This window comes from Natator depressus, chromosome 1 (assembly GCF_965152275.1).
Source record: "Natator depressus isolate rNatDep1 chromosome 1, rNatDep2.hap1, whole genome shotgun sequence".
Classification (NCBI taxonomy): Eukaryota; Metazoa; Chordata; order Testudines; family Cheloniidae; genus Natator; species Natator depressus.
Window position 1 is genome coordinate 3178265 of NC_134234.1, and position 15736 is coordinate 3194000.

The 15736-nt window shown below is 46.0% G+C and overlaps 1 protein-coding gene across 2 annotated transcripts; it reads left to right on the plus strand.

The window, feature by feature from the left end:
* The first annotated feature begins 1343 nt into the window (after window positions 1-1343).
* On the plus strand, window positions 1344-6560 carry LOC141999578 (olfactory receptor 52R1-like). Of its 2 annotated transcripts, XM_074973277.1 has the most exons (2): window positions 1344-1360; window positions 5633-6560. In XM_074973277.1, exons 1-2 carry the CDS (start codon window positions 1344-1346, stop codon window positions 6558-6560), a joined length of 945 nt encoding a protein of 314 aa, XP_074829378.1. The 2 variants fall into 2 exon arrangements, with proteins under 2 accessions (XP_074829378.1, XP_074829291.1); XM_074973190.1 differs by lacking the exon at window positions 1344-1360 and having other exon boundaries at window positions 5613-6560.
* Window positions 6561-15736: the final 9176 nt, after the last annotated feature.

The following is a 15736-nucleotide window of genomic DNA, read 5'->3' on the forward strand; positions in this document are numbered from 1 at the left end:
AGTAAAAATCACTGTCTGCCGGTGTAAGGGCCTTCTCTTACTGTGACAGTCTGAGGCCCTGTGCTTAGGCTAAGGACTTTGGCTAAGCAGCAGAGGCAGCCATAAGCTGGGAAGCGACCGGTCACCTCCTCACATTCCAAACTAGTCACATTGAAAGAAGGTGCTATTGGGCTGTTAGGATACAATCCTGTTCTGATAATGCCTATCGCCTCCAGAGAAAGGGAAGTGCCTAGAAAATGTAAAAGGAAACTTGGTTTGATAGCATCCTGTCTGGCAAGAACTCACTTATCAATAGCTGGGATTTGAAATCCTCACTTCGTGTTGTTCTATCATTGTAGTCCCCATTTTCCTATTGTTTGTCTGCATAATCCCTGTCTGGTTCTGTGATTTTTTCTGTCTGCTGTATAATTAATTTTGCTGGGTGTAAACTAAATAAGGTGGTGGGATATAATTGGTTACATAATGGTGTTACAATATGTTCGGATTGGTTATTTAAATTTCAGTAAAATGATAGGTTAAGGTATAGCTAAGCAGAACTAAAGTTTTACTATATAGTCTGCAGTCAATCAGGAAGTGAGGAGGTGGGGGTGGGGGTGGGGGAAATGGGAACAGGGAATGGGGGTGGGGAAACTGGAATCATGTTCAGCTAAGGGTAGGAATGGGAACAGGGACACAGGTAAGGCTCTGTTGTCAGAGCTGGGAAGGGGGACACTAAGGAAGGAAACTGGAATCATGCTTGCTGGAAGTTCACCCCAATAAACATCTAATTGTTTGCACCTTTGGACTTCAGGTATTGTTGCTCTCTGTTCATTCAAGAAGGATCAGGGAAGTAAGTCGGTGAAGGAATAAGCTCCCTAACAAACATATCTAGTTCTTTTTTTAACCCTCTTATAGTTTTGGCCTTCACAACATCCTCTGGCAACGAGTTTCACAGGTTGACTGTGCTTTGTGTGGAAAAAAACACTTTCTTTTGTTTGTTTTAAACCTGTTGCCTATTAATTTAATTTGGTGGCCCCTAGTTCTTGTGTTATGAGAAGAAGTAACTAACACTTCCTTTTTTACTTTCTCCACACCAGTCATGATTTTATACCCCTCTAACATATCCCCCCTTAGTTGTCTGTTTTCCAAGTCGAAAACTCCAATCTCATTAAGGTCTCCTCATACGGAAGCTGTTCCGTACCCCTAATAATTTTGTTGCCCTTTTCTGAACCTTTTGCAAGTACAGTATATATTTTTTGAGATGGGGCGACCACATCTTCATGAAGTATTCCAGATGTGGGCGTACCATGGATTTATATAGAAGCAATATAATATTTTCTGTCTTATTATCTATCCCTTTCTTAATGATTCCCAACATTCTGTTCACTTTTTTGACTGCTGCTGCATATTGAGAGGTTGTTTTCAGAGAATTATCCACAGTGACTCCAAGATTCATAGATTCATAGATATTTAGGTCAGAAGGGACCATTATGATCATCTAGTCTGACCTCCTGCACAATGCAGGCCACAGAATTTCACCCACCACTCCTGTGAAAAACCTCTCACCTATGTCTGAGCTATTGAAGTCCTCAAATTGTGGTTTAAAGACTTCAAGGAGCAGAGAATCCTCCAGCAAGTGACCCGTGCCCCATGCTACAGAGGAAGGCGAAAAACCTCCAGGGCCTCTTCCAATCTGCCCTGGAGGAAAATTCCTTCCCGACCCCAAATATGGCGATCAGCTAAACCCTGAGCATATGGGCAAGATTCACCAGCCAGATACTACAGAAAATTCTTTCCTGGGTAACTCAGATCCCACCCCACCTAATATCCCATCAGAGGCCATTGGGCCTGTTTACCATGAATATTTAATTACCAAAACCATGTTATCCCATCATACCATCTCCTCCATAAACTTATCGAGTTTAATTTTAAAGCCAGATAGATCTTTTGCCCCCACTGCTTCCCTTGGAAGGCTATTCCAAAACTTCACTCCTCTGATGGTTAGAAACCTTCATCTAATTTCAAGTCTAAACTTCCTGGTGGCCAGTTTATATCCATTTGTTCTTGTGTCCACATTGGTACTGAGCTTAAATAATTCCTTTAAATAATAGATCTCTTTCTTGAGTGGTGACAGCTAATTTAGACCCCATTATTTTATATGTATAGTTGGGATTATGCTTTCTAATGTGCATTACTTTGCATTTATCAACATTGAATTTGATCTGCCATTTTGTTGCCCAGTGACCCAGTTTTGAGAGATCCTTTTGTAGCTCTTCACAGTCTGCCTGGGACTTAACTACCTTGAATAGTTTAGTATCATCTGCAAATTTTGTCACCTTACTGTTCACCCCTTTTTCCAGATCATTTATGAATATGTTAAAGAGGGCTGGGCCCAGTACAGACCCCTGAGGGAGACAACTATTTACCTCCCTCCATTCTGAAAACTGACTATTCGTTCCCACCCTTTGTTTCCTATCTTTTAACCAGTTATCAGAGAACCTTCCCTCTTATCCCATGACTGCTTACTTTGCTTAAGAACCTTTGGTGAGAGACCTTTTCAAAGGCTTTCTGAAAATCTAAATACACTATATCCACTGGATCCCCATGGTCCACGTGTTTGTTGACTCTCCCAAAGAATTCTGGTAGTTTGGTGAGGCATGATTTCCCTTTATTAAAGCCATGTTGACTCTTCCTCAACAAGTTATGTTCATCCATATGTCTGACAATATTGTTCTTTATTATCGTTTCAAGCAGTTTGCCCAGTACTGAAGTCAGGCTTTCAGACCTGTAATTTCCGGGGTCACCTCTGGAGCCCTTTTTGAAAAATGGGACCACATTAGCTATCCTCCAGTCGTTTGGTACAGAAGATGATTTAAATGATAGGTTACAGATGACAGTTAGTAAACCTGCAATTTCACATTTGAATTCCTTCAGAACTCTTGGGTGAATACCATCTGGTCCTGGTGACTTATTACTGTTTAGTTTATCAATTTGTTCCAAAACCGCCTCTAATGACACCTCAGTCTGAGACAGTTCCTCAGATCTGTCACCTAAAATGAATGGAATCTCCCTTACACCCTCAACCGTGAAGACCAATGCAAAGAATTTATTTAGTTTCTCTGCAATGGCCTTATTGTCCTTGAGTGCTCCTTTAGCGTCTTGATTGTCCAGTGGCCCCATTGGTTCTTTTGCAGGATTCGTGCTTCTGTTGTACTTAAAAAATTTTTTTGCTAATACTTTTTGAGTCTTTGGCTAGATGTACTTCAACTTCCTAATTATATTTTTACACTTCTTTTGCCAGAGTTTCTGTTCCTTTCTATTTCCTCAATAGGATCTAACTTCCACTTTTCAAACGATGCCTTTTTGCCTCTCACTGCTTCTTTTATTTTGTTGTTTAGCCATGGTGGCTCTTTTTTGGTTCTCTTACCATGTTTGTTTGTTTTTTTTAATTTGGGGTATACATTTAAGCTGAGTCTCCATTATGATGTCTTTTAAAAGTTTCCATGCAGCTTCCAGGGATTTTACTTCTGGTGATGTACCTTTTAATTTCTGTTTAACTAACCTCCTCATTTTTGTGTAGTTCTCCTTTCTGAAATTAAATGATACATTGTTGGGCCACTGTGGTGTTTTCCCCACCACAGGGATGTTAAATTTTATTATATAATGGTCACTATTATCATGTGGTCCAGCTATATTCACCTCTTGGACCTGTTCCTGTGCTCCACTTAGGACTAAATCAAGAACTGCCTCTGCTCTTGTGGGTTCCAGGACTAGCTTCTCCAAGAATCAGTCACTGATGGTATCAAGAAACTTTCTCTCTGCATCCCATCCATCCTGAGGTGATATGTACCTGGTCAATATGGGGATAGTTGAAATCCCCCATTATTATTGAGGTTTTTTTAATTATTATTTTAATAGCCTCACTAATCTCCTTGACCATTTCACACTCACTATCACCATCCTGGTCAAGTGGACTGTAATATATCCCTACTGCTATATTCTTATTATTCTTATTATTCATTATTCAGGCCATTGATGGACCTACCCTCCTGAAACTTATCAAATTCTTTCTTTGAACCCAGTTATAGTTTTGACCAACATCCCCTGGCAATGAGAATAGAGTATTCTGTTTTTCTCCTTTTTTGGTCCATTCCCACACAGGGAATGGAGATGTATTTAAGTAACTAGAACTAGGAGCACTGAGATAGAATTAAGATAAGGAAAAGTTAAGATAAACAGCAGGAACAGTTTCCTGACAGTGAGATCTGTAGGTATTGAACTTGCCTTCCAGAAAAACAAACTGGTGGAAGATCTGTCAACTGAGTCATTGAAAACTAGACTAGACAAGTCTTATGAAAATATACCAGAGGGAACAAGCGTGCACTGGCCAAGGTATATGGACAGGTGGGGAATGATATCTCTTCATAGATTGCAAGGACAGAAAGGACAACTGTGAACATGTAGTCTGATCTCCTGTATAAGACAGGTCATAGAGCTAATTCCCTGAGTCAATTCCTATTGGACCCAAAGCAGATCTTTTAGAAAAAAGAGATTGCCTGGAGCACTGATCATAGCAGCATCTAGCCATAGTGTCTAAGAGCCAGCACCTGAAAGCCTTTTTCATCTTTGTCATAGCGAATAAGCAGCTGGGTTGAGATGCAGCATGGTCTAGCAGCTAAGGTACGGGACTGGAGACCCGAGCTCTATTCCTGACTCTTCCACTGACTTGCTCTGTGACCTTCAGCAAGTCATCGCTCTGTGCCTCTGTTTCTCCTCCCACCTTGTCTCTGTCTTTGCTATTTCAACTGCAAGCTCTTCAGGTCAGGGACTGGACAGTGCCCAGCAGAATGGGGTCTCAGTCTCAGGTGGGGCTTCTAGCCATGACCGCAGTACAAAAATACGTCCGACTGTAAAGAAAAGACACCCGGCCACTGTTACAAGAAACAACACTACAAAGACTACAGCCTACACTGATGTGAGACTCACTAACCGGCTCTGAATCAGAACTTCTCTGACTAGCCCCCTTCTCCTGCGACTTCTGGGGTTTTAATCCTGTTTTCTCCAGCTGGGGCTAGTGTTGCTAAACGGCCGCACCTGTGTCTCCAGCAGGGCTTGGCTAATGTGGCCCATTCAGGCGTTAGTAGTCCAGCAGCCACACTGATTTTTTTCACCCAGGTTTATGCATTTGCCTATTTGTCTTTCCTTTCCCTAGTTTTCTGGGATGGATCGAAAGGGAGAGACGGAATGCTGCACTGATTGACAAAGAAGAGAGGAAACAAGGAAGAGTGTACTCCTCCCCGTCACACTTTGGTCTTCTCACCCTCACGCCCCACAGAAAGCCAGAACAGGAAAGGGAACTGAATCTCAAAGTCGGGAAACAAACAAACCAACACCCTCTCAACCAGTCTCCTGAGGAGACAGACTGCGCTGCCACAACCTCTAACTCCAGTGATTCTGTGCAAGTTGCTGTCCTGGGACTGGAGCTGGTATTTGGAACAGAGGAACTGGATCCAATATTCAGTAACTCACTTGCACCCCTGTTTCCCAGGAATTGAATCACCCTCATGGGTTCTTTGCAGCTTCTTTACAGGGTGAAAGCTCTCCCAGCCCAGGTAGGAGAAGAGCAACATGCTATGTCATGTCTGAACACCAGCACCCACTCCCACCCTGCCACCTTCCTCCTGGTCGGCATCCCAGGACTGCAGAAGGACCAGTACTGGATCGCCTTTTCTTTCTTCATCATGTATGTCATTGCAGTGCTGGGAAATGTCATTGTTCTCTTCATTATATACAATGATCTGAGCCTGCATGAGCCTATGTACCTCTTCCTGGCCATGCTGGCAGTCACTGACCTGGTCCTGTCCACATCCACCCTGCCCAAAATGCTGAGCATCTTCTGGCTGGGCTCCAGGGAGATTGGGTTCCACGCCTGCCTCACCCAGATGTTCTTTGTCCACACCTTCTTGTCAGTGGAGTCGGGCATACTCATGGCCATGGCCTTGGATCGGTATGTGGCAATCTGCTGCCCCCTCCGGCACTCCAGCATTCTGTCTGTCCCAGCCATAGTGACAATGGGGAGCCTGGTGCTGGCACGTGGGGTCCTTCTGGTGAGCCCCTTCTCCCTTCTTGTCCGCAGGCTGCCCTTCTGCCAGCACTGCCTCATCTCCCACTCATACTGCGAGCACATGGCCGTGGTGAAGCTGGTGTGTGGGGATGCTACCGTCAGTGTCATTTACGGCCTGTTCGTGGCTTTTATGGTGGGGGGGGTTGACCTGTTTGTCATCACTGTGTCCTATGCTATGATACTCCAGGCCGTACTGAGACTCCCGTGCACAGATACCCGTCTCAAGGCCTTCAGCACCTGTGCGTCCCACTTGTGTGTCATCCTGTCATTATACATCCCTGGCCTCTTCACGTTCCTCACCCACCGCTTTGGCCACAATGTCCCCGACCATGTCCACATCCTGGCGGCCAATCTCTACCTGCTGATGCCCCCCATGCTAAACCCTGTTGTGTATGGGGTGAAAACCAAACAGATCCGGGAAAGGGTTCTCCGTATCTTCAATCAGAAAGGAATCTGAGCAGTGTGTGCCTGTCTAATTTAATCGAGGAATATAAAACATTCATCATCATGGCCTCTGACCCATTCATGATCTGCCATCACTCACGTTGGTATGACGTGTCACTATGGACTCTGGGTAGGCTCCACCTTCCGTTCCTGCCCAAAGAAAGCATCTGGTCAGATCACCACAGTAGTACCTTTGTAGTACTGGAATGTTATGGTAATAATGTGGCAATATTAAATGTATTAATGTATGATATAATTATATGATTTGACCATATTCTGCCAGCCACCCTTTCTAAAAGGAGAAAGGAATGGCCTAGTGTGCCATTGGCAAAGATGAATCAGCCAGAATCATGTGTCTGAAGTTGATTTCAAGGCAGTAATAGACATTTAGGGTCACCACTTTGTTGTAGGTTTAAAATTAGCATTTTGAAATAAGTAAAAGAATGCAATGATTGTTTTCTCCTGCACTGCAATTTGATGCTCCTGTTCAAATGTTCTGTGGAAATCAATCCTGTTTTGTGTATGGATGAGGAATGTGTGTGTTAGAAGATAAGTGTTAAGACCATCACTGGACCAGATGTTCTAGGAAAAAAACAAAACCAGACATAAAGGTACCAGGAGATTGCAACGTGCCCCTATTGATTTGTCAAGAAGAGCAGATTGTCGACTCTAAAAATAAGGCAAGCACCTATCAATCGGGACAAGATGGCTGTGATCAAAACCACCATGGGGTAACTCCCCAAGAGACTAATAAAAAAAAAATAAAATAAAGAATAAAAAATACAATTTAAGAAAACAAGCACTCGTCAAACGGCAATTGATTACAGTATGACAGTGCAAAACTCATTGGTCACAATGAAGGAAGATCACTATATAAACAGGGTGCTTTGTCATGAAACTTTGGGTTTGTACTGCCAAGACTTCCCCGGAGCATTGTGTTGCGACTGACAGAACCCGGGTCCTCCCTACCTGTGATCAACCTAGCTGGCCACTATGTTGCTCCGGACTCTGGACTGGTAACTATAACATCGACTGGTGGGACAGTGTGTGTGCGTGTGTGTGTGTGTGTGTGATTGAATGCATATGTTAATTGTTGTATCTCCAATAAATGCGGTGTATTGCCTTTTCCCCTGAAAAAGATCCCGTGTGCTTCTTATAAGCATAAACTTTTTGGTGGAGAATTGCGAAAGGGGGAAGGCACGCACTGTGATTGTTGAAAATACTGCTAAATATTGCTAAAAGGTATACCATACGTATAAACTGATCAATCATTCAGGTGTGCACACTCCCGGTTATAGAGATACTGGGCAATAGTGGGAAGATTAGAGTCCTTGGTGCTCCTACCCATCTGTCAGGGAAAACTATAGAGATATATAGATACATATAGATATAAACTGTCCGTACAAACTGTCTAGGTATATACGCTCGTGGTTGTAGAGATACTGGGCCATTAAGGGGAGGATTAGAGTCCTCGCTGCTCCTACCTGTCTGTTGGGAACAAAAAAGTTGCATAGGTGAATATACCCTCAGTCATTACAGGATTGAGCCCCAAAGGTGGGGGCTTAGCGTTCCCTCCCTCCTGCTCTGTCAGTCAAGGTTTTTAGTCGGTATAGACTGTTTGTGTTGAAAAAGTCCCAGAAGAAACATGGGCATGGAAAAGTTATAAGAGTAAAAAAATTAATAAAGTAAATTTGTTCAGGCGAAAAGAGTCCCCTAAAAAGAAAGCTGAAAAAAATTACCATTCATACAGAAAAATACTCCTTTTAAGAAAATTTTGCAAAAGTTTGGGCATGGCCCATGGACTAAAAAAGCATTACCTGACGTCCATACTGTAGCTGATTTGGAAGATAGATTGGAAAAAATATCTGTTGGTCTACAGGCCATCAACCCCAATAAAAAGGGACTCGGCTGCAATTTGGCTATTGTGGGAAGCATGTAATGAGGCATTCCTCTGCTTGGCTAGCTGCCGAGAGGAGAACATCACACTGCATGAGAAACTTGGTGTATCTGAACGAGAAACTGACAGATAGAAAATACTGGCCACCAGAGTCCAAAGCCAGTTGGACATTCTCAAAAATACCCTAAAAGAAGTTAAAATTAAAGAAAATGAGTTATCTGAACAAATAAAAAAAATACAAAAAGAAAACTAGGTTTTGCAGGAAATGGTAAGGAAACTAATGTTGGAACAAGATAGAGCCCCTGCCAATCACAACTGCTGTGAATCTAGTATTAAATATCTCAAAACAAGTTTGGGGTTTGCCACCTGCCAAGTAGAGGTTGTGACGGCAGGAGAATGGGGCCAAGCCCAATATGATGAGATCGCCAAATGGGAGGGAGAATGGGACCCTGGTGAAACTTGGCATGGAGATATATGGAATGAGCCCCAGGGATTGGAATCTATTGAACAAAACCCTATTGCAGCCGTACGACAAACTACAGTCACACCACCCACAGAGGGTAGTGGAAATACAACTGTCACCACTGTCCCTGTATCAGCCACTGAGCTAAAAGCAATGGCTGATAATTTGGGGCCCCCTAAAGAGAAACAGTTTCTCCAGATGGTGTTCTAATGTGTTTGTGCTCTCAGGAAGGGAAGAGCTGAATGCAACTGAAGTCCGCCACTTGATGAGTGTCTGTGCAGCTTCAGAGATTCGAGGGTCCTAGATAGGATTAGAGTCAATGGGAACAGTCACAATTTTGTAGCACGAGCCATAGCCACAACCCAAGATCCCAATGAGCACCCCGAGAATTATTTAACCTGATGGGGTTTGATACAGGTAATGGCCGGCTTACCACCAGTGGGCAGCGCCACCACGCTGGATACAGTGGCATTCAGAGTACAATCCTTAAGAGACTGTGCTGCTTCCCTAACCCCTACTACTCCGGGAGACTTGGAATTTGGCAAGAGGGTCACCCAGCAACCTACGGGGAACTAAGAGGTTTGGTCCGCCAAATAACTACCCATTGTGGACCACAGCCCACTATAAAAAAGGAAAGAGATTCCTGTGTAGCTGCATTAGAACCAGCCGTTACATACAACAATGAGAGTGGCACAAAGGGAATCCCGGGACCCTGAGGAGGATACACAAGGGGCCGTTCCCGTGGAGAGGGAAACTGGGGGTGACGAGGAGATCAGTTATACCCAGACTTCTGGCAATATCAAACAGCCTCCTCCCAGCAATCAAATGAAGGAGGTGGGTTTACGGAAAATGAGGCTCGCCGGTTAGCCGGGTGAACACTAATGCAGCACAGGGCAAACCGAGAACAGTGGAATGGGGCCCCCACACAGGAACTAGTCAGGGAAGCCATGAGGTTGCAAACCCCACCTAAAGAGGTGGCTAACTTAACTCCAAGTGCACCACCCTCTTGTTCCTCACTGCAATGCCTCCCGGTCCCACTCCCTTTTCTGGAGCAAGAATAGAGGGGCCCACTGAACGGGGAACCCCCACCACCAGTAGGGGCTCAGAGATGGCGGTTCACAGGCAGAGTCTTCTGGGATCCGGGGGGATGGCCTTGTGTGTATGTTCAGCAGGGTAGATATACCACTACACTAGCTTTAATGGATACAGGAGCCACTGTATCTTTAATCAAAACAGCCCCAAAAGCAGAAAAAAAAATAAACAAGTAGCTTTAAAATCCTTTCAAGGGAAACCTAGTCTCGGGTGGGAATGGACCCAAGCCCCCTTTTTGGTACAAGGATTTAAGACATTAGGTGATTTGATCCACACTCCCGATATGGTTGATTAAATTATTCTGGGATCCAACTGGTTGTTCAAAAACAATGTGGTAATTGATATGCCTAGAGGTACCCTTTGGAAGTTAGAAATTCACCCTCTCCATTCAGGAAAAGTTGGGCAGGATGCTATGTTAACAAAAGGGAGAGAGAGACCAGTAGCTGCACTTACCGCCCAACAAGCTGAAAAGCGGCGCTTGAAATTCCCCTCAGTGTGAACTAAACAAAAAACAGAATTGTGGTAAAAATAACGCTTGTGTTAAGATGGCTGGGGAATTTGTGCCTCCCCCAGAAACAATATTGTTACCCGAGAGATGCAGAGGCCCAATTGGTGCAAAGCATCCAGGAATTAGAGCAACAAGGGGTCATTCGAAAACCAGGTTCACCCTTTCACCCCCGTGTGGCCAGCGCTGAAGGCAGAAGGCCAATCCTGGTGTCTAACAATTCATTATAAAAGAATCAATAAGGGCACAATCCCTATGGCCCCTGTGGTGGCCGATATGACACAGGTCATACAAAAATTGCAAGTCACATCTAAATATTTCTGTTATTGATTTGGACAGCTGTTTCTTTGCCATTCCCCTACACCCGGACTCACAAGATCGGTTTGCCTTTACAATAAAGGATCAACAATAGACCTTTTGTTGGTTACCCCAGGGATATCACAACAGCCCGGCTATTGCCCATTCAGTATGTTGTGGATATGGCAGACCAGTTGAGTCCACAAGAAAGGCCTTTTGTGTTTTCATATGTGGATGACATTTTGATATTTGGGGAAACTGAAGCACAACTCAAACAGCAACGGAAGAAGTTTGGGCACTAATTCAGGAAACAGGGTTCAAAGTAGACTTAGACAAGGCTCAGCTGGTGCTACCTCAGGTTACATACCAGGGCATAGTCGATGGACTAGAAGGGAGACACGTAGATCAGAGGAAGGGAAGGGCACCAGTAGAAATGCCGGCCCCTACCGACGCCCATGCTTTAAGAGTCCTGCTAGGAGGATTCAGTTTTCTCAGACCACACATTTGTACATATGCTGAAATCACTCACCCATTGCGGAAACTGCGAAAGAAAAAGAGGGAATGGGAATGGGGAAAAGAGCAGGACTCCGCTTGAACCCTATTCAAAGAGAAGGCTCTCACAGCCCCAGCCCTGCATTTCCCTGATGAACCAGAGCTTTGTGTTCTTCATTTGGCGGCCAATAACACGGCCTTGGCTGCCACACTATCACAAAACAATGAAGAGGGAAAGCTAGTGCCGGTAGCATAAAATTACAAGGAGCAAAAATAAATGTTAATCCCTGTGAAGGTGAGTACCTAGCAGCCGTCTGGGGAGTACAATTTTTGAGCCACTCACAGGAACAGCCCCTATTACTATCCAAAGCACCCACACTCCCCTCAAGTACATATTGTCAGGGAAATTAATGGCAGGTGAAGTCTCAAACACCCGAATGGCTCAATGGACGCTAATCTTAGTCAACAGAGGGGTGACCACAGAAATGGTGTCCAAGCCGGATATGTTCACACATGCCCTGATTAAGAAAGGAAAGTGACATGAATGTTCAGATGTCACTCTGATGGGCAGGATCCCTTGGGAGGCTAATATGAGGGGGAAAGGAGTCCAGGAGAGCTGGCTGTATTTTAAAGAATCTTTATTGAGGTTACAGGGACAAACCATCCTGATGTGTAGAAAGAATAGAAAATATGGCAGGCAACCAGCTTGGCTTAACAGTGAAATCTTTGGTGAGATTAACACAAAAAGGAAGCTTACAAGAAGTGGAAACTTGGACAGATGACTAGGGAGGAGTATAAAAATACTGCTCGAGCATGCAGGGGTGTAAACAGGAAGGTCAAAACACAACTGGAGTTACAGCTAGTAAGGGATGTGAAGGGTAACAAGAAGAGTTTCTACAGGTATGTTACCAACAAGAAAAAGGTCAGGGAAGTGTGGGACCCTGCATGAATGGGGAGGCAACCTAGTGACAGACGATGTGGAAAAAGCTGAAGTACTCAATGTTTTTTTTGGCTCGGTCTTCACAGACAAGGTCAGCCCCCAGACTGCTGCACTGCGCAACACAGTATGGGAAGGAGGTGAGCAGCCCTCAGTGGTGAAAGAACAGGTTAAGGACTATTTACAAAAAAATCAACATGCACAAATCCATGGGTCCAGATCTAATGCATCTGAGGGTGCAGAAGGAATTGGCTGACGTGATTGCAGAGCCATTGGGCATTATTTTTGAAAATTTGTGGTGATTGGGGGAGGTCCCGGACTATTGTAAAAAGTCAAATATAGTGCCCCTCTTTGAAAAAGGGAAGAAGGAGAACCCGGGGAAGTACAGATCAGTCAGCCTCACCTCAGGCAGGGTAACAAGAAGGGTTTCTTCAGGTATGTTAGAAACAAGAAGAAAGTCAAGGAAAGTGTGGGCCCCTTACTGAATGAGGGAGGCAACCTAGTAACAGAGGATGTGGAAAAAGCTAATGTACTCAATGCTTTTTTTGCCTCTCTCTTCACGAACAAGGTCAGCTCCCAGACTACTGCACTGGGCAGCACAGCATGGGGAGGAGGTAACCAGCCCTCTGTGGAGAAAGAAGTGGTTCGGGACTATTTAGAAAAGCTGGACGAGCACAAGTCCAGGGGGCTGGATGCGCTGCATCCAAGAGTGCTGAAGGAGTTGGCGGATGTATCTCATGGCGATCGGGAGAGGTCCCGGATGACTTGAAAAAGGCTAATGTAATGCCCATCTTTAAAAAAGGGAAGAAGGAGGATCCGGGAAACTACAGGCCAGTCAGCCTCACCTCAGTCCCTGGAAAAATCATGGAGCACATCCTCAAGGAATCAATTCTGAAGCACTTGGAGGAGAGGAAAGTGATCAGGAACAGTCAGGATGGATTCACCAAGGGCAAGTCATGCCTGACTAACCTAATTGCCTTCTATGACGAGATAACTGGATCTGTGGATGAGGGGGAAGCAGTGGACGTGTTATTCCTTGACTTTAGCAAAGCTTTTGATACAGTCTCCCACAGTATTTTTGCCAGCAAGTTAAAGAAGTATGGGCTGGATGAGTGGACTCTAAGATGGATAGAAAGCTGGCTAAATTGTGGGGCTCAACGGGTAGTGATCAATGGCTCCATGTCTAGTTGGCAGCCAGTATCAAGCGGAGTGCCCCAAGGGTTGGTCCTGGGGCCGGTTTTGTTCAATATCTTTATTAATGATCTGGAGGATGGCGTGGATTGCACCCTCAGCAAGTTTGCAGATGACACTAAACTGGGAGGAGAGGTAGATACGCTGGAGGGTAGGGATAGGATACAGAGGGCCCTAGACAAATTAGAGGATTGGGCCAAAAGAAATCTGATGAGGTTCAACAAGGACAAGTGCAGAGTCCTGCACTTAGGACGGAAGAATCCCATGCACCGTTACAGACTAGGGAACGAATGGCTCAGCAGCAGTTCTGCAGAAAAGGACCTAGGGGTTACAGTGGACGAGAAGCTGGATATGAGTCAGCAGTGTGCCCTTGTTCCCAAGAAGGCTAACAGCATTTTGGCCTGTATAAGTAGGGACATTGCCAGCAGATTGAGGGAAGTGATTATTCCCCTCTATTCAGCACTAATGAGGCCACATCTGGAGTATTGCATCCAGTTTTTAACAGGGGTGCAGGCTCTGGGCTGGGTCAGGGGGTTGAGGTGCATTAGGGGCCAGGAGTGGTGGTGCTTACTTCAGCTGGCTCCCAAAAGTGACTGACACATCCCTCTGGCAGCAGCCCCTAGATGGGGCTGTCAGGGGGTTTCTGCGCCCTGCCCCTTCTGGCAGGCACCCCCGCAGCTCCCTTTGGCCTCAATTCCCAGCCAATGGGAGCTGCACCACTGATGCTCGGGGTGGGGGCAGTGTGCGGAGACCCCCTGGAGGTCCCCTGGGGGCTGCAGGGACGAATCCACTGCTTCTGGAAGTGGAACTGAGCCAGGGCAGGTAGGGAGCCTGCCTTAGCCCCGCTATGCCGCCGGAATTTTAGTGCCTAGAATCTCCCCGTTTGGCTGCAGTAGCCTCCAGGAGATAGAGCCTTTTACTGGGAGACTCCCGGTGAAACCGGGATGGTTGGCAACCCGAGTTTGGATTGCGGTCCCTGGGGAAAGGACGGTCTCCAGCTGTATGTCTCACAGCACCTCACACAAGGAGGCCCTGATCTTGGCTGGGCCCGTGTAAATGACAAGTGACAATGATGTTCTGGAGCAGTGAAAAGTCGAAGCCGTGTTGTTCTGCAGACCCAGAGAAGTGTGTTTATTAGCCCTGCTGCTCAGCAAGGCTGAGGTGGGTTTCCACAGTGGCAGGGTGACTGACCTGTTTGGATCCTGGGCCCTGCTGGCCCTGGCATCGCGTGCATGGCCCTTGCTCCCCAGACACTGACTCGGCCTGTGGGCCTTCATGCTGGTTTGATTCCCAGGAGGTGGAGCACCCTCTGCCGGATCCCCTGGGTTCTCACCGCAGCCTGCAGCTCCCCGCACTGAACATGTAGGGGACCTCTGCTGTCCCTGGCCACACCCGCAGCTTTATTCGAGGTTGGCAGCACCTCCGCAAAGGACAGGTTCCCACAGGCCATGGCCACGGAGTCCCTTAAGGCCAGGTCTGCCCCTTCTGCCCCACCCAATGGGCCTGAGGCTTTAAAGATGAGCCGCAGGAGGGCAGAAGGGCAAGTCCTGCATGCGGCATGTGAGCGCAGATAGAGGGTCTGCCGAAGAACCCAATGCACAGCTACAGACTAGGGACCGAATGGCTAGGCAGCAGTTCTGCGGAAAAGGACCTAGGGGTGACAGTGGACGAGAAGCTGGATATGAGTCAGCAGTGTGCCCTTGTTGCCAAGAAGGCCAATGGCATTTTGGGATGTATAAGTAGGGGCATAGCGAGCAGATCGAGGGACGTGATCGTTCCCCTCTATTCGACATTGGTGAGGCCTCATCTGGAGTACTGTGTCCAGTTTTGGTCCCCACACTACAAGAAGGATGTGGATAAATTGGAGAGAGTCCAGCGAAGGGCAACAAAAATGATTAGGGGTCTGGAACACATGACTTATGAGGAGAGGCTGAGGGAACTGGGATTGTTTAGTCTGCAGAAGAGGAGAATGAGGGGGGATGTGATAGCTGCTTTCAACTACCTGAGAGGTGGTTCCAGAGAGGATGGTTCTAGACTACTCTCAGTGGTAGAAGAGGACAGGACAAGGAGTAATGGTCTCAAGTTGCAGTGGGGGAGGTTTAGGTTGGATATTAGGAAAAACTTTTTCACTAGGAGGGTGGTGAAACACTGGAATGCGTTACCTAGGGAGGTGGTAGAATCTCCTTCCTTAGAAGTTTTTAAGGTCAGGCTTGACCAAGCCCTGGCTGGGATGATTTAATTGGGGATTGGTCCTGCTTTGAGCAGGGGGTTGGACTAGATGACCTCCTGAGGTCCCTTCCAACCCTGATATTCTA